This window comes from Neovison vison, chromosome 10 (assembly GCF_020171115.1).
Source record: "Neovison vison isolate M4711 chromosome 10, ASM_NN_V1, whole genome shotgun sequence".
NCBI classification, from domain to species: domain Eukaryota; kingdom Metazoa; phylum Chordata; class Mammalia; order Carnivora; family Mustelidae; genus Neogale; species Neogale vison.
Genome location: NC_058100.1, coordinates 44,309,732 through 44,323,273, shown reverse-complemented (window position 1 = coordinate 44,323,273; position 13,542 = coordinate 44,309,732). Strand labels below are relative to the sequence as shown.

The window sequence follows — 13,542 nt, the reverse complement described above, 5'->3', positions numbered from 1 at the left end:
TGTGCTTTTTTTTTAAAAAAAAAAAGATTTTATTTATTTATTTGACAGACAGAGATCACAAGCAGGCACAGAGGCAGGCAGAGAGAGAAGAGGAAGCAGGCTCCCTGCTGGGCAGAGAGCCCGATGCAGGGCTCAATCCCAGGACCCTGAGATCATGACCTGAGCCCAAGGCAGAGGCTTAACCCAATGAGCCACCCAGGGGCCCCCAAATAAATAAAATCTTAAAAAAGAAAAATATTCCAGGCAAGAAAAATTTTAGGAAAAAGGTAGAGGGAAGAGATAGAGCAAGAATAGCGAAATGTTGGTAATTACAGCTGGATGATGATCAGGGCATAGGAATTCACTATATTAAATGTTCTACTTTTGTGCTCAACTATTTTCACTGAAAAAGAAAAAAAGGAGAAGAAGATGAAGTAATCCTGATGAAAGTTGTGAGTGAGAGTTTAGGTCAGGGCATAATTTATTACGACTCGTACAACAGTTATGTAACTACGGTACACACTCCCAAATAGCTGTCAAAAAGAGAAAAAACAGTGGAGAGTGACTTCTGAAGACAAGTAAGACAGAAATAGGGGGTGTTGGCAGCTCTTATAAATGGTGTTGATATAAAAAACAAACTGTCAGCAAACTCCGAAGGGAACCAAATGGGATGGTGTCTGCAGTCAAAGCTACAGCGTCAGGGTGAATATCCGTCAGTTACCCTGAAATATCTAGAAGGATAAGAATTGTTTTTCTATGGACATTGGAAAGGGTTATTGTTATGACGAGTGCTGTGAAATGCGTAGACCTGGTGATTCACAGACCTGTGCCCCTGGGGACAAAAATACATTACATGTTTATTAAAATAAATTAATTAATTAATTAAAAAAATAATAATTGTTTTTCAAGTTTGAACTGGTTAAGGTGATCGCATGAATGTCTAGTATTGACCCTGAGTAGTCAAAATAGATGCCACTTTGCACACAGGCAGGGAAAGGGATTACTGATGACATTTCCCACGATTAAGGCAGTTCATAAAGGACTTAAAATACTCAGTGAAAACTCAAAAAAGAAGACAGTGCTTGTCTGTTTGAGATCTACTATATTTTATTTTAAAAACATAAGAAGGGGCACTTGGGTGGCTCAGTGGGTTAAAGCCTCTGCCTTCGGCTCAGGTCATGATCCCAGGGTCCTGGGATCGAGCCCCACGTCGGGCTCTCTGCTCAGCAGGGAGCCTTCTTCCCCCGCCCCCGCCTTCCTTTCTGCCTACTTGTGATCTCTGTCTGTCAAATAAATAAATAAAATCTTAAAAAAAATTAAAACATAAGAAATTAGATTAAGGGGTGCCTGGGTGGCTCAGTCATTAAGCATCTGCCTTTGGCTCAGGTTCAGATCCCAGGGTTCTGGGATCAGGTCCCACATCAGGCTCCCTGCTCAGCGGGAAGCCTGCTCCTCCCTCTCCCACTCCCTCTGCTTGTGTTCCCTTTCTCGCTATGTCTCTGTCAAAAAAAAAAAAAAAAAAAAAAAATCTTTAAAAAGAAAAGAAAAGAAATTAGATCAAGAAATTATTAAGAAATTAGGTTAAGAAATTATGAAGAAAATCCATCTTGAAGTTTTTGCTTTTAGTTCAAAATTTAAGTTTATGACTATGCCATCATTATTTTTGTAGTTAACAAACCTATCTCATTAATTAAAGCTCAAACCACTAGATTAAATGAAAAGAATCTACAATGCTCAGTTTTGTTTTCAAAGATTTTTATTTATTTATTTGAGAGAGAGAGAGGGAGACAGTGAGAGAGAGCATGAGAGGGGAGAAGGTCAGAGGGACAAGCAGACTCCCCATAGAGCTGGGAGCCTGATGCGGGACTCGATCCCTAGACTCCGGGATCATGACCTGAGTCGAAGGCAGCCGCTTAACCAACTGAGCCACCCAGGCACCCCTACAATGCTCAGTTTTATACAGAAATCAAAGAAAGTAAAAGAAAACCACTTACCGTAAGTGATCAACAGAAGGACAAAAGAAATGTTTTTAAATAGGTTCCTTATTGATTTCTTATAGGAGTACTCAGCACAGGGGCTTTTTTGAAGAACTGCTTGCGCCTGGCTTGGTGGATACTGAGGTTTTTCTTTGAATGCTGGAAACACACATGGAAAGGTAATTAAATACATGGTCTTCCTTACTGAGCAAACTAAATCCATTTAAGCTTAAAGAGGTAGTTAAAGTCATAGATCGTGCCTTTCATTTTCATTAATTTCTGAAGAATATCCTCCCAGTCTTCTGAAACGGACTCCAACTCGGAGATCTGGCCAATTCACATAACTGCAAAACCATCAGTAATATGTCACAACCTTGCCCACTCAGTTAAGCAAGATTAATTTATATTCTAGTAGTATTCAACAATTCCATTTCTAAACTTACTTCAATTTGTAACTACAAGTAACATCTGATATAAGCAAACCAATATGTTACTGACCTTTTCGAGGACTGTCTTGAGTTAGTATCTGTTTTCTTCTAATATTTGATACAATAATTACACCTCTAAGAACCGAAAAGGTCCATGTGGATTCATGGGAGCAGAGCTCACTGAAACATCGATTAATTAGGATATACTGAAAATGCATCAAACTAAAACAGACTTCTATTTTTACAGGTGTCATAAGTAATTCAAGAGGGTACATACTCATAAATATTTGTTTTTGAATGTCCTTGTATCAGAAGACTGGTAGACATAAACTGTTAAAGTTGTTACAATCTCTTTTCTTCTGTTCACACTATCTGTTCCTTGCTGTTGAGGACGTCCTGTTGAGGACGCCTGTGGTCCTTCCCTGAAAGTCTCTTTGGGTCCTAGTTAAGAGATATCTCTTTTTCCTAACCGTGGTAATACACAAGTCACTAGGTTATAAAACAAAGTTTCAGAATGTAAAAACCATGCTTACAAGGTAGTCATGGGGATTTGGTGAGTCGTCAATCTCTTACTAGGTTCTTATTTACTCGCAAAGTAAGTATAAATGGCTCAGATTTGAATTCAAATACAAAGAGAAAACAATTCGGATTAGTCTTCAGCTCCGCTGAATTTATTTTCTGAAGATGTGATAGCATTTGGTTTCAGGTAGTCATCTGCCCTGTTGAACAAAATTAGGCTCGTATCTATCAGCTACACAATACACTAAAGTTGGGTTTCAGTCTATAGGAAGAAAAAGAAACAGGAACATAAAACCACTGGTCTAGGACTCTGTTTACTTTGCGTTGCTTCCTTCGAAAGATGAAATATGGCTTTTTCTTTCCTTTGAAACTAAAAAGCGGTAGACTTCTTCTTTCTTCTTCCCACTTAAAACTGTATGCCAATAAAATAATTAACTACGGGGGCCTCTGGCTGGCTGAGTTGGTAGAGCATGCAACTCTTGATCTTGAGGTCATAAGTTCAAGCCCCACACTGGGCAGAGAGCTTACATTAATAATAATAATAATAATAATAATAATAATAGGATCACCTGGGTGGCTCACTGGGTTAAAGCCTCTGACTTCGGCTCAGGTCATGATCCCAGGGTCCTGGGATCGAGCCCTGCCCATCGGGCTCTCTGCTCGGCAGAAAGCCTGCTTCCCTTCTTCTCTCTGCCTGCCTCTCTGCCTACTTGTGATCTCTGTCTGTCAAATAAATAAATAAAATCCTTTAAAAAATATTAATACCATTCAAGCAGTTGGTCTCCAAAGTAGCCAAAGGATTTTGGGGCACCACCTTCAAACTCTTTCTCCCATGAAGGATAAGAAGGAAATCTACTGTGCTGAGGACTACTTGTACTTTCTGGAACTAGATAATAACATTATCTTTTGATTTCATTATTTGTCCCCCAAGCAGACATTCCATATATGAACTTAGTACAAGATACATATAGGTTTGAATAGTGGCTCTGCCTCATATCTTTGTGTAACTCAGAAGAAGTCAATTCCTGCCTCTCTACTATAGCTTTCTCATACATAAAAGGGAAACAACGAGTTCTTATGGGGATTATGTGATATAATATATGCAAAATCTTGTAATTATTGAATGCTATACAGAATACAGTGTCATTTTCAGGACTACTTTTTTTCTTTAAAAAGATCTAATTACTTATTTGAGAGAGAGAGCACAAGTAGGGGGAGAGAGAAAGGGAGAAGTAGACTCCCTTTGAGCATAGAGCCCAACATGGGGCTTGATCCCAGGACTCTGAGATCATGACCTAAGTGGAAGTCAGATGCTTAACTGACTGAGCCACCCAGGTGCCCCAGAAATACCTACTTTCAAAAGTCAGAGACTTTATCTCACATACTGAAAAATCTTACAGACTAAGTAAAACATATTTCTGTTAAATGTTTACAACAGCAGCCTATCTATAAATACCCTGAATATAAGAATCAAAAGTAGAATTGTACATATATGTTATATACGCATGTGTTTAAGTACCTAAACGTTAAATATTTTGATTGACTTTACTTCTGGTTTCTCTCATCCACTCATGTTAGTGAATCAGGAAGGTAAGCATTTTAATTTGCACACTTGAGTTAAGTGACAGAATTTACTGCCCTCCTACACAAGGACAGCTTTCATACACAACAGCATTACCACTTACACAAGAGAAATTTAAACTTGAATAAAAATAAGACTAAATAAAAATTAAAATGACATATTTTTATATATAACATCTTAAATATGGAGTTAGGGTACCTAGACTCAAATTTCTTCTTCAGTATTCACTGTGACCATGGATAGATTACATTCACTTCAATGCTGTGTCCTACTTTCCTACCAAATTTTCTACCAAATGGGAATGATATTAGTACCATCCTCCTATGCCTATGAGGATTAGATGGTACAGCATCGAGTGTGCCAAACGTGTTTGGTACTTACCAAACCACCAAATGCTATAGGCCACAATCGGTTAGGGTATGAAGAATGTGGTATTAGTGTGAGATTTGGTGGAAGGTTTAGATTGATTCCTAGAAATGCTACATTCGTGAGTACGCTCCATGAGGGAGGGCAACAGTGTTACGTGACATAAGCCTCAAGATAGTATTTCTGAAAGACTGCTGAATACCAGTTTAGTACACGACACATTGCTGAAAAGCAACAGCAAAGCCAAATTACTTTGTAAAATTTGGTTGGGCTTCCAAAGTATTTATGGGAAGTATTTAGAAGGAAGTTGGATTGTCTTTTAGTAATTAAGGGCCTTTAAGTAGGGATTTTTAAAATAATCCCTATCTTCTTCAATAAGCAAGTATTTGAGAATCAGGAAAACAGATAAATATTTTTGTTTAAATGTCATAATTTTCGGGGCACTTGGATGGCTTGGTCGGTTAAGCTGCTGCCTTTGGCTCAGGTCATGATCCCAGGTCATGGGATTGAGCCCCGCATCAGGCTCTCTGCTTAGCTTCTCCCTCTCCCTCTGCCTGCCGCTGTGCCAACTTGTGCTCTTTATCTCTCTGTTGAATAAATAATTAAAAAAAAAATCTTAAAATAAAATAATAAAAATAAATAAATAAATAAACGTCATGCTTTTCAACCCAAGACATTCATGTCACAACTGTATATTTTCTTGCTTTTATACTATGCTTGGTATCCTATGGCTAAGATTACAAGCAAAACTTGACAGTGAGCCCTTTCTTCCCTGCTCCATCTTCACTGACTATTCAGAAGCTATGAGAGCATAAGTAAGTAATAATGTACATGTATATATCTCCTTTAATTTCTCAAATAACATAGGTGCTAGGTCAAACATCAAGCCTATTATGAATGCCTTTCTGTCCCCTTCCTTTAAGAAATAAAAATCTTATAGTTGTAGCATCCCCTATAGAAATGCTTAAACACATATGTGTCATGTATATAATTTCACATGTAGAGATATCTTATATAGGACCTCATTTCTTATGTAGAATTCTTATATAGAATTATAGAATTCTTATATAGATTCTTATATAGAATCTCATTTCTTCCAAAGTGATAAAGCAATGAAAAGACAATAAAAAAAGGAAAACCAGAATTGATGTGAAGATACACAAGCAATCGCAGGAAGGAGGATTTTACATGTTAATAATCCCTACTGCTAATGAGGATCCATTTATGCAAAATATATACAAACCACATATTATCTAGCAAATCAAATATGGCTACTGGAGAAGTAGACTTAAGAGTTTATTTTTAAAAAACATAGAGTTGACCCTTAAACAACATGGGGGTTAGGGGCACCAATCCCCTACAGCTGAAAATTCATATATAACTTTTGACTCTCCAAAAACTTAACAACTAACGGCCTACTGTTGACCACAAGCCTTACCGATAACATAGCTGATTGACACATATTTTGTACGCTATATGTGTTACACACTGTATTCTCAAAATAAAGTAAGCTAGAGGGCACCTGGGTGGCTCAGTGGGTTAAGCCGCTGCCTTCGGCTCAGGTCATGATCTCAGGATCCTGGGATAGAGTCCCGCATCTGGCTCTCTGCTCAGCGGGGAGCCTACTTCCTCCTCTCTCTCTCTCTCTGCCTGCCTCTCTGCCTACTTGTGATCTCTCTCTGTCAAATAAATAAATAAAATCTTAAAAAAAAATAAATAAAGTAAGCTAGAGAAAAGAAAATGTTACTAAGGAAGTAATAAGGAGGGGCATGCTTGGGTAGCTCAGTGGGTTAAAGCCTTTGCCGTTGGCTTGGGTCATGATCTCAGGGTCCTGGGATCAAGCCCTGCATTGGGTTCTCTGCTCAGCAGGGAGCCTGTTTCCCACTCTCTCTGTCTGCCTCTCTGCCTACTTGTGATTTCTCTGTCAAATAAATAAATAAAATCTTAAAAAAAAAAAAAGAAAGTCATAAGGAAGAGAAAATACTGTACTTTTACAGTACTATAAAAAACCCACGTATAAATGGACATGTGCAGTTCAAACCCATGTTGTTCAGGGGTCAACTGCAGATTTCTTTTAAAGCTTTTTTAAACTGCTGAAGTAGTACAGGGATGATTTGTCCTTTTTCAGTAGTCTATACACAGCAAAAATGTCAATCCCTAACTGAAACATAAAAAACCAACCATGAGGAGATGTGGCATATCAGAATACTTTATATGCTACCAAGAGAATTTTTTTTTCATTATCTGAAGGTAAATTAAATGTATGGGCAGTTCATCTATGAAGGCAGTCTCTACCAAAACAGTCTTCCATCTACATGCCTTTGAAACCTTTGTGATTTAGAGATCACAAAATTTGAATTTTTCATTACTATTACAGCCATGGTGAAAATTAACCTTATAAATTTTAAAACTCCAGCTATAATGCAATTTAAGGTAAACATTAATGATTAAAAGATGATCTTTCAACTTTAAAGTTGCTTTCTTCCTCAAATCAAGTTAAGATATCCTGAGTGCCCAAAGGGCAATATTACAGTTATACTATCAAACATTCCGGAAAAAAACCTGTCCTCCCTGCAAGCAAAATTTTTTCCCATTAAAAATAAACTTTAAAAAGCAGACCTTCCCAAACCTTCTTCCAAACTGATGATGGCTGCTTGCAGCTGATTTGGACCGACTGCTTCAAGAGACAGGCCCCGACGAGAGGACTCAGGGACGAGTGGTGACAGCAGAGCTTTGCTGGGGTGGCCCAACAAGCAGGCAGTGGCCAGTGTGAGGCTCTGCTGAACAGCTTGCCACTGCCCAGGATCGTTCACTGGTCAACATGTTCAGATCCAGTTAATTGTTAAAATAGGGATCCTTGGAAGGATTTCTCATTAAAAAAGAAAAAAAAGGTTGCAGCCTCTTTGCATCATTTCAAAGCATGGCCAGAATTTGTTCCTGGGTTTGTTAGCATAAGCCGCAGAAAATGCAGAGGAAGATGCAAACGGGAGGCAGGTGGCATGTTGGAAACCACGGTTATCCGGGAAGAACAGTTAGTAGGGACAGAAATCAGATGAATTAGTCTTCAAACCCTTTACGATATTAAAGTAGATGGTAGCTGACCATAACATATCCCTAGGGATGTAGCATTCATTATCTGAACAAGTGCAACAGCAAGAATGAAACAAGCAAATGGCATTCGAGATATTATCATGAAAATGTTCAGGGTCAGCTATTTTGATTTCCATATGTTGGCCATGCATTTATCTCTTTAAGCAAAAGGGAAAATAATTTGCTTACCAATTACTGTTAAAAGACATAAAAACGTGGCGATGGATGACGTCCCATAAAACATGGTACTGATATTACAAGCCAGCAGATCTGTGTCATTCTGTGTGTTGGGCACTAAAACTGGTGGTAGCAAAAAGCCAACAGCAGTTCCAAGCTGAAAAGTAAACAATCCTGTTAATAGCTACTATTAATAAGAGAAAAAAGGACATACTGGCAATTAATACAGCTTAGAGAGGACAGCTTGTGTATTGAAGGTGTAAGATGTACATTCTAAAGCACCATGTTCTGGGGTGCTGGGCTGGCTCAGTTGGAGAAGCGTGAGACTCCTGATCTCGGGGTCATGAGTTTGAGCCCCACACTGCGTGTAGAGATTACCCAAATACATAATTATTTTAAAAAACCAACAACACCACGTTCTAATGTTTTGTTGGTTTTTTTCACTACTGTACTGTTAAAGGGTAGTTGCTGACACATGCCTTCCCTATTCAACAAACTCCCACTATTTGAATGATTCTGCTGTAAGGATGGGTAAGATACCGTTCTTACACTTTCGATGCTTACAATCAAAAAGAGGAGTAAGAATATGCAGATCAGGGGCGCCTGTGTGGCTCAGTGGGTTAAAGCCTCTGCCTTTGGCTCAGGTCATGATCCCAGCGTCCTGGGATCGAGACCCGCATTGGGCTTTCTGCTCGGCAGGGAGCCTGCTTCCTCCTCTCTCTCTGCCTGCCTCTCTGCCTACTTGTGATCTCTGCCTGTCAAATAAATAAATAAAATCTTTAAAAAAAAAAAAAAAAGAATATGCAGAGTAAAGTTCAGAAGATGGGTATTGGGTCTTCTTAGGGTAAATGAAAATGTTTTCGATCTAGATAGAGGGATGGTTGTACAATACGGTGAATGTACTAAATGCCACTGCGCTATAATTTAAGATGGTTAATACTATGTTATGTGAATTTTGCCTTAGTAAGAAAAACACAAGGTTGGATAGGATAATCACAATGAAAGAAATAAAATGAAAGGCGCTCAATAGAGAAAGATAGCAGATTCTTTCAGGGATGGAGATGAGGAGGAAGGGCCCTAGACTGGTTTCCAAAAGGAGGATGAGAGAGATACTAAGAGTCACCAAACACTTCATTTGCTCCTTTACAAAAAGCAGGATAGAGACCATTAAACAGGTGATTACAAGACAGTGTGGTAAGTACAGTGATGGAGAGGTAGAGGGCACAAAGCCTGCGATGATCATGGGATCTATCATCCCAATGAGAACACTATTCAGAGTGAAAGGGACTAAATGAATAGTTAGCTCTACACCTGGATTATCCCTGGCTAACTGAACATATGGTCACCCTAGCTAAGAAACTACTTTGAAGGACCACTTTGTATAGACTTGGGGTTCAGGAAAACTTTCTGGAGCAAAGATCTGAAAAAGCAACTGGAGTTCGCCACGTGAAATCTGCATGTTCCCAGCCAAGGGAATATCATGTACAAAGGAAGGAGGAGAGCATGACCTTGTGAGAAGCTGGAAGTAGCGGACAATTTCCCTCAGAGCAGAGAAAGAATGTGGATGTGAGGATTGGGGGGATGTGGAGAGGGGAAGCTGGGAGTTGAGAGGAGGCAGATCCAAAGGGTCTCCCGTGGTCTCATTAGAGAGTTTGAATTTTATCCTTCGGGCAACAGAAGCCACTGCAGAGTAGCAGGGCGTGTCCTGGACAGATCTGCACATTAGAAAGACCACAGTGGATGGATGTGGAGAGTAACAGGGAAAGAGAAAAGAGCTGCAGATAGGAAAATCAGCCAGTAATGTCTAAGGGCTGCCGCTGGCCAAAGCTAAGATAGTGGCAGTAGAAATGCGGAGAACTAAGCAAGGAGATGAGGTAAATTTGGATGGGCGGGGTCACAGGGAAGTATTCAGCTAGCCCGTATCTACATGAGTCTGAAGCTCATCCATTTATTCAACAAATTTTTATGGAGAATCTATAATGTGCTGGGCACTGTGTTAAGTGCTGGTGAGACAACTGTATACATTCAGACCACATGCCTATTTCCATGAAACTTACAATCTAATGGTGGGGATGGGAAATGAGTAGTAACAATTAATATATAAGCATAAATACATCAGACAGTGATAAGTGCCGAATGGAGATAGTATAATGATGTGATAAGAGAGTGACTGGGATCCTCAAGAAAGGCCACAAAATGATCATTTAAAATGAATTTAAACGAGAGTTGAGTGATGGTAAGGATGTAATAATGTGATCCTAGGAGGAAGAACATCCCAGGCAGAGAGAATGCTTCTGCAAAGGCCCTCATGCAAAATTCAAGCTTAGTGTTGTTTAAGGAGCCGAAGAAGACATGTTAGTATAAGGTTCTGTAACGCGGAGTGAAGAGTTTAGATTTTAAGTACTATGGGAAATCACTGGTGAGTCCAAAGCAGAGCAAAAGAGAACAGGATCTGATCCATGTTTTTAAAGGGTCTCTCAGGTTAGAGACCTGGCAGTAGAGACGGACAGTGAAAAGCCAGGATGCAGGAATCAGACAGACTTGGCTGTGAATGCTGCCACCAGTTAGCTGTGTGGCTTCTGGAAAATAAAGTCATCCCTTCAAGTCTGTTTCTGTATCTATAAAATGGAGAGACTAATGGTTCCTACCTTAAATTATTAAATTCAAGGACACAGTGCATGCAAAATACTTAGCATGGTGCCAGGTTCTTGGTGAATGCTCAGTACTGTTGAATATTAATATAAATGATCACTCCATAATTTAGGCTGAAAATGAGGGCCATGAACAGGTGCACAGCTACTGCAGCCTGGGAAGGACGAGAACACGTAGGGAGAATGTGCGAAGAAGGCAGAGGTGTGCTGAACGTCAGAGGGAAATCTGCCTTGAGAAGACATTTCCATTTATTATCCATAAACAGATAATCCACAGATATGGAGTTAATAATACTTCTGTCATGCTCAATGAAGTATGAATATGGAATATAATTTTGTAAATGAAAAATACTTTAAATAAGAGTTCCTATCTAAACATATGGAAGCAACCAACTAAAATATCAGTTATAAATTATTTTGAATACACAACAACTACAGTTCAAACTACCCTTTCCTTTGCACTTTTAGACAAAGAAGATAAACATAAAGTAATAAACACGTAGAGCTAGTCTTTTTATGGATTTTAGGTAAATCTTATGTGATCTTGAAACAAGTGTTAGATTGGAAGTAAGAGAGTAACATTCTTTTGTTACATAGCATGTAGGAATATAGGCATAGAGAGAGGTGAAGTTCATGGTATATAGGTTTTTAACTACATTCTCCTCAAGCTGAATGAATACTCAACATAATGTACATAAAGTATCACAGGGCTCCATTATGCAAATTTTAAATGACAATGAAAGAATCAATCTGCAATTACAACACACACACACCCCATTCTACTTAGTAATGCTATTGGAATTTAAACCTATGGTGTTAGGTTAGAAGGACTGGAAGCCCTTTAAGGGGGAATTGGCAAAATAAGCCACCCTTTTAGAATGGGTTCCATGATCTGTGATCTGACTTGCATTTTTTTACTGTTAAAAATTGGAATTGGACTCCGTAATGTTGTGAGAGGTCTTTACCACCGTAACATTTATTTAGCTGTCATTTGTAACTGTTTGTACCAGGCACTCTGCTGATTGCTAACATATGAATTTAAACAGGAAGGGAGCCTGGCTGACTCAGTCGGAAGAGTGTGCAACTCTTGATCTCAGGGTCATGAGTTCCAGCCCCACCTTGGGTGTAGGGAGTACTACAAAAGATAAATAAACTTTAGAAAAATAAATACGTAAGTAAAACAAGCCAAAATAAAATAAAACAGGAGCTGTTCACATTGATCACTCAAAAGGAGAAAAACTTCCCGGAATCCAACACCTTCCTTCTACAAGGAATACACTGAGGACAGCAAAAATACCTACTTCAGTCTCACTGATTATTACACTGACAAGTTTTCTATGATGTTAGGGATATATGGGTCAGTTCAGTTATTTTACAGGTAATTCTCAAAGCAAGATGACAAGGTGCTCACTTCAAACTGGTTTCGAAGTTCTGTCCTTACAAATAAATACCCTCTCTAATCCAAGACCCATCTCCTTCCCTGCGCTTAACACACAACCGCCTCCGGAGGGTCCCATCCATATGCCTAGCTCACGCGGCCTACGCTTTGATCTGGTCCTTTAACGATCCGGTTTTCCTGTGTCACTCTAGTTCTTACCTGATTGCCTAGCACGCCGGTGGCACAAGCTGTGGATACCTCCTTGGGGCCAAACCACACGGAGGCGATGCGGGAGGGCAAGCCGAGGATGAACACCTGGGCCACGGAGCAGAGACACTGACCCAGCATGGTGACCCAGAAGAGATGCTGCTGGACACTGGCGCACTTGATCCAGGCGCCCAGGCAGTTGAGGCCGGAGCCCAGCAGGGCGGTGAGCCGCAGGCCTCTGGTGTCCAGCAGCCACGTGGCCGGAAAGATGAGGGGCACGTAGGCCAGCATGTACACCATGGACAGCCAGTCGATGTGCAGAGAGGAGACGCCATAGAAGCCCTCAAAGACATTGCTGATGATGCTGTACTGGATCCACTGAAAGGCGTTCACCAGCGAGTACAGGCTGAAGATCAGCAGCACCACAAAGCGCCGCGCAGAGAGCGCCGTCTGGGGCACCCGGGAACCCTCGGCCCCGGGGGTCTCCTCCCCGGGGCCCGTGGGCAGCAGCCGTGTCTGGGTCTCCTCCTCTGGAGCCAGCGGAGTCTGAGGCCCGCCGAGGGACTGAGCGGCGGCCGCGAGGCTGTCCCGAGACACTCCATTCAGGGTCAGGCAGCCGGCTTTGAGCCCGTTCTGCGGCTCGGCGCTTAGCTTTCCGAGGGGCTCGCCCCCCGGGACCAGGAGGTATCCGTTCGCGGGCGGGTGCCCGGGTGCCACCGCTGCCCCCTCCTCATCGTCCAGCTGTGCCATGTCCCTGCGCTTCCCCGCGCCGCGGCCCTCCTCCCCCTCCCCGCACTCCCCCGCCCAGGACCCGAGGCCCTCCCGGCACCCCAACCCCAACCCTTTGGACCACCGCTCATGCAACCCTTTCCCTGGCCGGGTGAGCCTGGGTGCGACCCACGAAACCCAGCCGGCGCTACCGGAGGCCGCGGGCGAAATAGCTGCCCTCGCGCGCCTCCAGGCCTGCGGTCACCCTGCTCCAGGCCCCGCCCCAAGAGCGTCACCCGACCAATCAGCGGGCGTCTTTCCCCGGCGCGAGAGCCAATCGGGGTGCTTCTGTCAGGGATGAGGCGGGAGCAAATTTGCGGGGTGGAGAGGAGGAAGGCGGGACTGGAAGGTTAAGGCCGCGCGTTCGCTGCCGCGGAAAGATGCAGCTGCCGAGAGTCGCCAACGTGGGAAGAGGGCGGGA

General features: G+C 41.6%; 1 protein-coding gene across 3 annotated transcripts in view; it reads right to left on the bottom strand.

The window, feature by feature from the left end:
- The window catches only part of FLVCR1 (FLVCR heme transporter 1), a 37,450-nt gene extending 24,332 nt beyond the window's left edge, over positions 1-13,118 (bottom strand). For all 3 annotated transcript variants that reach the window (XR_006386628.1, XR_006386629.1, XM_044267165.1), the window contains exons 1-3: positions 12,366-13,118; positions 8,130-8,274; positions 1,974-2,114 (exon numbers count right to left, since the gene is read on the bottom strand). Coding sequence is in view for 1 of the 3 variants with exons in the window: in XM_044267165.1 (XP_044123100.1) it covers positions 1,974-2,114; positions 8,130-8,274; positions 12,366-13,103 (1,024 nt within the window). In the remaining 2 variants the exon portion in view is untranslated. The remainder of the gene's footprint in view (positions 1-1,973; positions 2,115-8,129; positions 8,275-12,365) is intronic.
- Positions 13,119-13,542: the final 424 nt, after the last annotated feature.